This window comes from Xyrauchen texanus, chromosome 42 (assembly GCF_025860055.1).
Source record: "Xyrauchen texanus isolate HMW12.3.18 chromosome 42, RBS_HiC_50CHRs, whole genome shotgun sequence".
Lineage (NCBI taxonomy): Eukaryota > Metazoa > Chordata > Actinopteri > Cypriniformes > Catostomidae > Xyrauchen > Xyrauchen texanus.
In genome coordinates, this window is record NC_068317.1 from 20,868,730 (window position 1) to 20,879,686 (window position 10,957).

Sequence of the window (10,957 nt, forward strand, 5' to 3'; positions counted from 1 at the left end):
TAGCCAGATAGATCCACAGCCCTGCGCAGGCGACGCGATGTTATTGGACAGCATCCGTGCACTTGTTGCGCTGATTGCTTCGGGGCGGAGAAACAAGTCTGCTGTGATACGCTCAAATAATACACAAGTTTTAACAGAAGAGTAAATGTAAGTGTTTTTATAAAAAATTATAAGCTTCACATTTATGACTTTAAACCCTCCAAAAATTGGCCCCATTTACTTTCATTGTAGCCTAAGTGCCTTGCTGTAACCTCTATTTTTGCTTCTTTTTTTTTTTTTTTTTTTTTTTAAAGAAAAGGAGGGATGAGGAGAAATATATTTTTGGGGTAACATTTTGCCACAAACTCTGTCGCTTGAGCTTAATTTGTATTGAACCCATTCCTTTAAGGAGCTTTTTATGATCTCACTAAAAGATTAGGGTACAACAGGGCTAAAAGTCCCCACCAAAACACAAATTGGAACAAACTATCTCTGCAATTTCTTAAACACATTTTTGTCACTATGCACTGTCAAATTTAGATTTTGAAGTAATTTGAAGTAACATTTAACTGCATTTCTTATGTTGCAAATGTAAATAGATATTGAGAATCCCTGAAATGATCACATTTATTTATCACATTTATTTGTCATTTTTTGTTTTAGTTAAAGGGATAGTTCACCCAAAAATGAAAATTCTCTCATGATTTATTCACCCTCATGGCATCCCAGATGTGTATGACTTTCTTTCTTCTGCAGAACACAAATTAAGATTTTTTAAACAATATTTCAGCTCTATAGGTTCTCACAATGGAAGTGAACTGGTGCCAACATTTTGAAGCTCCAAAATCCACATGAAGGCAGCATAAAAGTAACCCATATGACTCTAGTGGTTAAATCCATTTCTTCTGACATGATGTGGTAAGTGAATAAATTCTCCTCCCTGCCCAGTAGGGTGCGATATGCACGAAGAATGTGAATCACCGAAAGCACTTGAAGAAAATGCGAAAGTGAAAGTGAATTGGAGATTGAGCAGGGAGCATAATTTGTAGTAAAAAAAAAAAAAGACTTAAATATTACTCTATTTCTCATCCACACCTATCTGAAGATATGGATTTAACCACAATAGTTGTCTGGAGTACTTTTATGTTGCCCTTATGTGGATTTTGGAGCTTCAAAATGTTGGCACTATTCACTTGCATCGTATGGACCTACAGAGCTAAGAAATTCTTTTAAAAATCTTTGTTTGTGTTCTGCAGAAGAAGGAATACACATCTTGGATGGCATAATGGTGAGTAAATGATGAGAGAATTTTCATTTTTGTGTGAACTAACCCTTTAAGGCGATTAAATCAATGTTTTTCAATAACAGTCCAGTAAGTGAAAGCCATATTTGCATAAGTTGGCAAATTTTGCACCATAACTATTGCCCCTAAATCTAACACTATACTACTATAACCCCCTAGTGGCCTTTTACCAAGTGTGAGGTAAAAGGCCCCCTAGCCAACTTAAAAAAAAAAATGATCTAATCTATAAATCTAACCAAAGCAACCTTCTGTTATCATTTCTTTTCACAGAAATGGTGTTGCTCCTTCAATATTTAGTGAACAGCATTGCCATTTTTCAATCTCTATACACTTTGCTCTAGCCCCGATATACCCTAATTTTGCTGTAACCACCTAAGTCAGGGTTGTCCAGTCTTTACTGAATTTTCAATAACAATTCAATATATATATATATTGACAAAACCATTCAATCAATTTAGACGTTACCATATAAAACATGCTTTGAGGTTATCTGGAGAAAAACAAAAATGCATGGAAAATATACTTAATAGAGTCTTCAATGCACAAATAAGGTTTATCTTGTGAGTTTTAATAAAAATTTTTGATGTTATAGAAATCTGTCAAAAGAAAAAAAAAATCAACTCAAAACAAGTATTGTGTGTGAGACCATTTAGTGAATTTAAAATATTTTATTTCAGAATACATGTGCACAGGCTATCCAACACCAGTTGAACAAAAGGCTCTACAGAGTGGCTACTTTAGGTTACAAAGAGGAGAAATCCAGAAAAAACAGTGTCATCATCTTCATCTGCTTACAGCCCAGTAAATAAGCCTCCATCAGCCACTTGCAGCCACACCTTGTCTCCCGCCTCCAGGTCTAGGACTACTCCCACTGCTGCCTGGTCCTCAACCCTTTGGTAGTTGTCCATGGTGTGGATCGTTTGCTGACCATTCTTTATCAGGACCACTATAACATTTCAAGAGGAGACAGTGATATGATGAAATGTGATATGAAAATAGGCTCCGCTGCGACCGGTCCGAGGGTCATAGTGACCCTGCCGATTATAGAGGATTTTATCAAAACAAATTGGGGTGTTAGCAGGAGTTATTTTGGAGGTTTCACTCATTCCAGCTGAGAAAGCATTTTTTTTTATCTCAGGTATGTCACCCTTTGGACCTTGTTCTCCAATGTCACCTTTTGACCCTTTTTCACCACGCAAACCAATGCTGCCCTTGATACCTTGATTGCCAAGATCATCCTTTGGGCCTAGTCTTCTAGAGGTCCCAAAGTGCCCTGTAGGCCCTGTATCTCCTTTAAAGCTAATGTCTCCTTTTGGTCCTACAGGGCCTTCAGGGCCTACCTCCCCTTTGATGCCCTGCAGTCCAGGCAGACCTATTTCTCCCTTCTGGTCTTTCAAACCTAGTGGCCCTGGGAAGCCTTGGGGCCCCATTTTGCCAGGTGGGCCCCTGTCACCATTATCTCCACGCTGCCCCCATACCACCTATGCCAGCAATACCTGCAAAAGCACCAACCATCCCATGAAATGGCAATAGCCATTTGAAATTTTTAAATGTACAAGAAAAGAAAACAAACAAAAACAAACCTAATGTATTCTACTAAAGTGAATTCTTTCCATACTCCAAGAAACACAAAGGTTGAAAAATACCAGATTAAATAAGATAAGGATTTGGAAAAGGAAACAAAGAAATCCATATTAACCATCATAACCGCAAGTACCTTTGTCCCCTTTAGAAAGCAACAAAGCTGTTGAAACCCTTCTACTGCATTATATGTATTTACTGAAATTCTGATTTTGCATGTAAGTTAGATAGTAATCTAATAAACTATGCAATGTCTTAAATATGGCCTTGGACTTTAACATCTAATATCCAGTGACGTTGCAAACACTGCTCCACAAATGTTCAGTACAATTTTTGACCTTGCTTAGCTCAAAGGTGACTGATTAACTGGAGTCAAAATGTATTTGCTTTTTTCTTACCTCTGTCCCCTTTGGGGACTCTCTGGCATCACAACCTGGCATTCCATTGTGTTCTGGGTCTCCTGGTATTCCGGGGTGACCACACATACAGCTGTTATTCTTTTCAGAAACTTCCTGCTCTGCAGCACTGACCAACAGAACAAGAAAAAGAATGAAAATCTATCTGGGAAAGAGCGTGGTGCTCTCAACCATCTCTGCAGCACACAAATGTCCAATAAACTGTGTTTAAAAACAGTGCTAGGTCCAAGGAAGCTAAATGTGCACAAAGATTTTTCCAATTTTGTCATACCAAAGACATCATTGTTCAAAACTGTTAATGCATTGATCAGAAAGTCATTGTTGAGATTACCCAACTTCATTACACATCACCTATGTCCTCTATTGTAATGCCTCTTTGTATTTTAGTTTAGATAAAAATCAACCTGGAACCTGGTATTGCACAAATCATATTAGCATTGAGTTTTACATATGAGGCAGGCAACAGCCATTTATTCGTAACTCTGTTAAATCCAACATTGTGGAATAAAGCTAATATTATTTTGAAGATGTCAATCTGTCACTTCCATATGGGCTTTAGGATTTTTAGTGACCAAACAAAGGCAAGAATAACACTGAGCCTCTAGTGTTTTAATTTGCACTAATTGATTTTGTTGCTTTAGAAATATGATTGTGCAGTCATAAAGTCAGTCTAAAGAGCATTTTGTAATTCATTGCTGTACATACACAAAGTCCCAGTTACTTTTATCTTGATTAATTTTCCACTTCAGTGACATTGCACATGCAATTCAATGCATCTCAATGCTTGACCTTATAATGCTCCTCCATTTGCCTCTATACTTCTGAATATTTAAATTCACTGTGCATCAAATACCTCGCTCCCTCTCATAAAAATAAATGTTTCAATTAGAATCAAAAGGCCTAATGCCATTGTAGAATATTTTTATGTTCCAGAAAGAACTTTGTTTAGTTCTTTAGAAAACCAAGTATGCACTGTGCTTTATAGATAACTCTAGAGCCATATACAGCAAGATAATATATAAATAATAATTAAAAAAAAATGTTTGTGTATTTTTAAGTTTTTAAGAGTTTAGTTATGCATTTTGCACACTATAGTTTAAGTTTAGAACTTAGACAATATAATTTTTATTTAATTACATTTTTATTTGATTGAAAACACAACTAGCTGATAATTTATTCAATTCAAGGTTTATTAAACACTTCCACATACATGAACACCAAAATAACACCAAGCTTATGAAGAAACTAATTTCTCAACAGAAACATACTATGGGCAACACAAACACATATATGACATACAGTATTAATCTGCATAGAGTACATTTGTTAGTATGTGCACTGCCATCATTTATTTATGCTATAAAAACAGCATGAAAGCTGATCACAGTTACCCAGCAATAACAACAGGTGCAATACAGTATCAGCAAGTGCAATATTTTAAGTTTGCAAACTGTACATTCAATCACTGTGTAAAGTAATAAGAAGTTTTCTGTCCTTTATTTGTTTTTTAACATACTGTTTTCTCGTTGAAAGCAAGTCAGTTGTCTGGACTTTAGTTAATTGGCTTCATATGTTTATAAGAATTATGACCTCTATTGGCATACATTTACAAATAAATAAACTTATCCTTTTATAAGTTAAGTTAACCAAAAATAAAATAGATATATCTAGCATGCTTATACCTTCTATAATTGTAAAACGGGATGAAATAATATTCTTATAACCGCTATACTTCAGTTTCCGATGTTACTAAGACTGCTCTTCTTCATCAAATAGGCTTCACCATCAAGGACTGAGAAGGAACACTGCTCGGTTTTTGGCTGGGGTTAGGAGGTTTTAAGGTCTTCTGGGTGTTTTAGGCAAGTTTTGGGATGTAGTATCGTTTTACATAATCTGCCGATGCATGCCATAACCAGTCATGCCAGATTGAGATGCCCCACGGTTACTGCCCATCTGCAAGCCAATCAGATTCTGACCATGGCGCAACTGCTCCTCAGAAAACTCTCGCCGGTTGCTTTGAGACTTCCTGTCACACAAGATCAAAATGGATTCAGAGCTCACATGGCACTGAGACAGTTCATTCACAAGTCCAACCAGAAAGCACTTAACGTTGCACTATGAATTGGTCTGACAGCACTTATTGTCTTGCTCACCTGTGAAACCAGTCTCGGTTACCTCGGTAATGCCCATCGTCTTTGGTAAGAGCAACGCTACCCAGGGCCATTAGAGTTCTCTGGACAGCAGCCATGTCTTTTCCTTAAACCAAGTGAACCAACAAACACTGAATGATTTTGGCTACACACCAAGAAATATAACTTGCATCATCCCAGAAATGATAAAAGCATTGCAAGACCTGGCTAATTATGCATAAACAGTATATGATAAAATAGCATTTCATGCAAACACTTGCAATCTATTAATTTGTTAGTTCGACCAATGAATTTCTATGACTTTTCTAGTTGTTAACTGGAAGGTTACTGGATAACTGGATTACTAGATAAGAATAAAATACAAATTATATTAATAATAATAATAATATATATATACGTATGTAAGACCAGTTTTATAATGCAATGCAGGCAATTATTAGGCCCATCTTCTTCCACAAAGCGACACTGATATGTGGTGCAACAAGTAAGGAATAATTGACGACGGGCCGTTGAATTATTAGAAAAATAATGCACACCCGGGGTGGTAATGCGCATTACCACCCCGGGTGTGCATTATTTTTCTAATAATTCAATGGCCCGTCGTCAATTATTCCTTACATAATTCAACGGCCCGGAGTCAATTATTCCGCTTATACTACAGTTACCACACCTCGAACAGATGATGTGATTCTAGACGTTTGTCAAGTTTTTGTCATTAAAATGCTCTTGTATGTAGGACTAATTTCTTACGCATCTAATCCCATGCCTCCGTTGCTAATTCCAAAACGTCATTTTAGAGTTAGTAACGGAGGTTTGAGCCACTGACAGCAGATTAATGCAGTTATTAGTGTAGTTATTAGAGAGACAGAGGTTGCAATAATGAGACAGAAAATCATGTGCGTCATATTATTTAATTTATTTATTAATTCATACGTTATAATTCATTATAAATAAATATAATAAAATAAATAAATAAAGCACCATAAAAACCTCACTGTGCTGTTGTTACTGTACCTTCCCATAAGTCCACTGTCTGAAAAATGTCAGTGGTGATTACTCCATATGCTTCAGCTGCCTGAAGGAACTGGGAGATCTTTTCCATCTGCTTAAAGGCCATCTGAGTCTCTGGGATCCTGTTAATAGGCTCCTTACCACGTGGATACAAACTATTAATGAGTCTGCAGAGGATCTGCAGATATAGATGATAAAGGAATGGAAAGTACAGAGATAAATATGAATCCATGATTCATCAACAGAAAGAAAGATGTTGGTTTGATATTGTCAAATGGTATTCAGAGAGAACTGGAACCCTGTTAGATGTGGTAACTCACAGTGCCATCCATGAGCCAGTTTTGAAAGTTTTGTTTCCCTGGCTGTGGTCTCTCTATGTTTCCTCCACACTGTGCAATGATCCAGTCTACCAGCCGAGACTCCAACTCTGGGTCGTACTTTTGCTCAATCTTCTCCTGCACCTCACGGCTCAGTCCATAACTGGGTCCTCTGTTTGCCATGGTCAGTTAAATGTAATATAGATCTTTTCCCAGTGGACCTATTTCTAAAGACAGAAAATAATTAGCATCTATCAGCTGAAGCGGCACTAAAGAGGAGCAACAATCATCCCCCGTCTTCATTACGCCTGTTTTTTTTTTTTTTACATGTACTGACCGGGGTGTGGTCCAGTTCAGTTCCAACGTCACTTTAAAACAAAAAGCTCAAATGCGTTTCAATCCGAACGTGTTGCCGAGAATAGACTATAATAACTGTCAAGTACATCGCAGTATCATATATATAAGATAATACCATATGTTTTCAAGAATTCCGATTAAGGGCATGCAGAAGCAGAAAAACAAATGCTTTAGCAGATTTGTTTTAAACTATTAGATTTAAACTGATCATTATTTAATTCTACTTGCGATAATTTTTTTTTTTTTTACTATAAAAATCCAAGAGTGAAATTCACAGAGTCCACTTACCTCAAGGATATGTGCGTCTTGTCCTCCTCCGACAATGCGGGGTCACAGCTCAGAGATGCTGGACTGAAACGTCCATGCAGCTGGTTATGGGGCGTGGCTTACGGCGCACTGTTCGGTGAGGCGTGGCCCATGAATTTTAACTAGGCTACGTAGCTGGACGTTCGATGAAAAGAAAGGTTGGTGTGGCTTAATTAATATTCATAAGCTGCGTTTTGCGTCGTTAGCAATCGGTTAGATGGCCGGCATAATAAAGATGGTCTCAAGAGATTATAAAAACAATTGTGACACTATTGCACATTATCATTCCAATGGGCTTGAATGATTTCTCTCGAGTACGCATTTTGTCATATAATTAAAATATGATCCTAGAAAAGATTTTGAATATGAATACCAATCAACACCTTTCAAATACCTCCTTCTTAAATATAGTATTATGAAACTGCCAGGAAGAACAACAAAACAGGTGTAATATGTACATTGACATCTCTTAAATTGGGTACTGTAGTCCAAATTAAAAATATTGGAGTGCGTTCCCCCTCCCCAAGCTCGAAGCTCTCCCGGGTTGCAAGGTTAAAGAGACCCATGAACGAGCAAATGCCAAGCGACAAGCCTTACACTGTAAGTTTATCAGCTGTATATGTATATGTTTGCGATGCATTTACATTTTTTTTTTTGCTAATTATAAACCAGCTCATGTGGATTTTTATTACAACTCTGTCAATGTTACGTAGATGTATTGCTGGCATCCATGGCTGCAACGCGCTGTTTTTGCCGACTAACCTGTTTCAAATTTGGCAACCCGAGGTATCGAAATACTATTGGGCCCCCCCAGTGGGCGGGATCACACAGGCCAAAACACAAACAGAAATTCCGGCCGGAATAGACATTTCAAAGTAGAATATACTGGCTGTAGCATTGTTTTCGGAGAAGCCAATATTTCAACTTGTTGAAATGTTTCCTATATCTCTGATAACATATCATAATAATTTTATGCTTTAGTACAGTAGATATATTACACCTTTAAGATCCACTAGTAACGCATGTAAACTCAGCAGAGGACAACTGTGGTTGAATATCCGTGATGTACAGGAAAAACAAGTAATTTACTTTTATTAATTGAAATCTTTAAGCATTGCCTTAAGTTATCTTTAGAAAAGCCACTTTGACTGCTAAAGAAACATGTCTAAGCTTCATTTAATAGGTTGTGTGCAAAAAGTGAAGAATTTCAACAAACTCCATCTTTAATGTATAATATTTAGCTTTTAATAACAACATTCCAAAAGTGTATTTACCACTGTGTGGTAGACAACTGCATATTATTAGATTGTACTTACAAGATGTCGTTATACATGGTTTGGACTTAAAAAGTCTTGTGAACGCAAGTATTCAGTATGCTAGCAATGTTTTAATGATTCTATTATAAAGGGATAATTCATATTATGTGGTTAAAGCAGTGGTTAAATCCATGACTTCTGAAGTGATCTAATCAGTTTTGTGTGAAAACAGACCAACATGTATCTCCTTTTTCAGTGTACTTCTTGCCATTGCAGTCTATAGGCATGATTATGATTTCAAGCTTGATTACACTTCCTAGTGCCTGATGCGTGTGCAGAATGATAGATGGCGATATAGAAAAATTAATCAAGCTTGAAATCATGATCGCCAAGGAGACTGCTTATGTCAAGTTTTATAGTGAAATGGAGTTATATTTTGGTCTGTCCACCGATAATGGAGTGATATGGATTACTTTTATGTGCTTTTTGGAGCTTCAACATTTTGGTCACCATTCACTTGCATTGTATGGATCCAAAAAGTAGAGATATTCTTGTAAAAAATCTTCATTTGTGTTTTGTAGAACAAAGAGAGTCACATCTAGGATGGTATAAGGGTGAGTAAATGATTGGACTTTTGGATAAATGGTAGTAAAAATGGCACCTGAATGATGGAAGACCACAACATTACTTTGGCCATGATTCATTTTGATATGAATCTTACGTATGCATATGCTACACATTGTGCTACTTCAATTTAGAGATGTCTGACAAAGTACCCAGATAGCACATGTTCATTTCTGAGATGTATTTTAACAAGCGATTCATATGGAAAGCATTGCATTCTAATTAACATCTGAGAGGAAAATATAAGAGCAGATTTACATCTACATATGTAAAAATTTCCAGATGAAAACATACATATCTAATAGATGTTTGGGCAATGTACATGTGCTATCAAGGTAGGGACATTGGCTGTCATAGAAAGGTCAGTCTGGTTGTTAAATATGAGCTCATCGGTTGGGGATAAAGGGTTGAAAAGGCCTGGCCCATTGAACACAGTTCAACACTAATCACGTGTGTTAATCAACAACCAAGCGATTCCTTGAGCAGTGGTCCAATACTTACTCCAAACAAACAGGGAGTGCAGGGGGCAGACAGAACTGAAAGGTCAGCTTTGATATAATGCGCTCAATACTGTGCTATTTTGGATGTTCGGGTGGGCTAATTAAATAGTACACACACCATTAACTCATTATAACATATTGGCCTTATGGAACAGTGTTTAATCACAGATATGTGTTTCATACACTGTGTATTGATATACTAAGGATTTATTTTCATAAACAGTGTGACATGAGGTTAAAAAAAGGCACAGGAGACCTACAGCAGTAACCAATCTGCTAGACAAGAAGCAGCTTTCCAAAAAGGTTGGTTAGCAGAGGGAGTAAACGTGTAAAAGACATGTAAAATAAAGCATAAGAGAATAAAGGTTTTAGGGTTTGTCCCTTTTTTTCCGTCCAACAGTTCACAACAAAATGGTAAGAGGGTGTTTGGCAAAATAAAGTAAGAGGATCTTAAGGCAGGTTGTTTGGTAACCCCATCCTAAATCGTGGATCACACCATAGTGGTAAACTTGTCTATGAGGTCATCGATGGTGTAGACAATAAGTTTGATGTCATCTTTCTCAGCACTGCGGTGCTGGCCATGGCGGCGTGCAACGATGTCTACATTGGTGCTTAGAACACGCTCTGCAACTTGCATGGAGATGTGCCAGGGCACGTCCTCATCTTTTAAGCCATGAATGAGATGAACAGGGCAGGTGATGCTGTGGTTCTCTGCCTCACTCAGGAAGTCCATACTCACATTCCCTTCTCGTTGCTCTTCATGGGGATTGTCCATGCACCCTTGTTCTCACAATCTTTTCTCACCTGTATAACACATGTGAACTCTCTGACTATCTTTAAATATTAATACAGTGGTTAGTGGGACAAAAGGCCACTATGCTAATGTCCATCTCTAGGACCCATTTAAAAAAATTATTTGATGTGACTGATTTGATCTGAAGTCAAGTTGCATCTCACCTCTATAGGAAGTGTCTTAAATGCCCACCAATGCTTTTGTCTTTTCTGGGCGAGCAACAGCGGCCAAGAGCATCAGCCATCCACCCATACTGGAGCCAACAAAAATCTATTACGAATGTTAGGACACAAGCTACTACAGTCTCAGGACACAGTCTCTAATACAGCATATACAGTCATCCCATTGAGCCCAAATTAAATTA

The 10,957-nt window shown here is 37.3% G+C and overlaps 2 protein-coding genes across 2 annotated transcripts; both read right to left on the bottom strand.

Moving 5' to 3' along the window:
* Positions 1-2,214: 2,214 nt before the first annotated feature.
* LOC127634956 (complement C1q and tumor necrosis factor-related protein 9-like) lies at positions 2,215-3,133 on the bottom strand. Its single transcript, XM_052114731.1, has one exon. The coding sequence runs from the start codon at positions 2,710-2,712 to the stop codon at positions 2,239-2,241; it is 474 nt and encodes a 157-aa protein (XP_051970691.1). The 5' UTR covers positions 2,713-3,133; the 3' UTR covers positions 2,215-2,238.
* Positions 3,134-4,486: 1,353 nt separating this feature from the next.
* On the bottom strand, positions 4,487-7,673 carry LOC127634955 (transgelin-3-like). The gene is made up of 5 exons (XM_052114729.1): positions 7,403-7,673; positions 6,761-6,984; positions 6,444-6,618; positions 5,433-5,535; positions 4,487-5,305 (listed from the first exon to the last, which is right to left on the bottom strand). Exons 2-5 carry the CDS (start codon positions 6,938-6,940, stop codon positions 5,164-5,166), a joined length of 600 nt encoding a protein of 199 aa, XP_051970689.1. The 5' UTR covers positions 6,941-6,984; positions 7,403-7,673; the 3' UTR covers positions 4,487-5,163.
* Between the last annotated feature and the right edge of the window lie 3,284 nt (positions 7,674-10,957).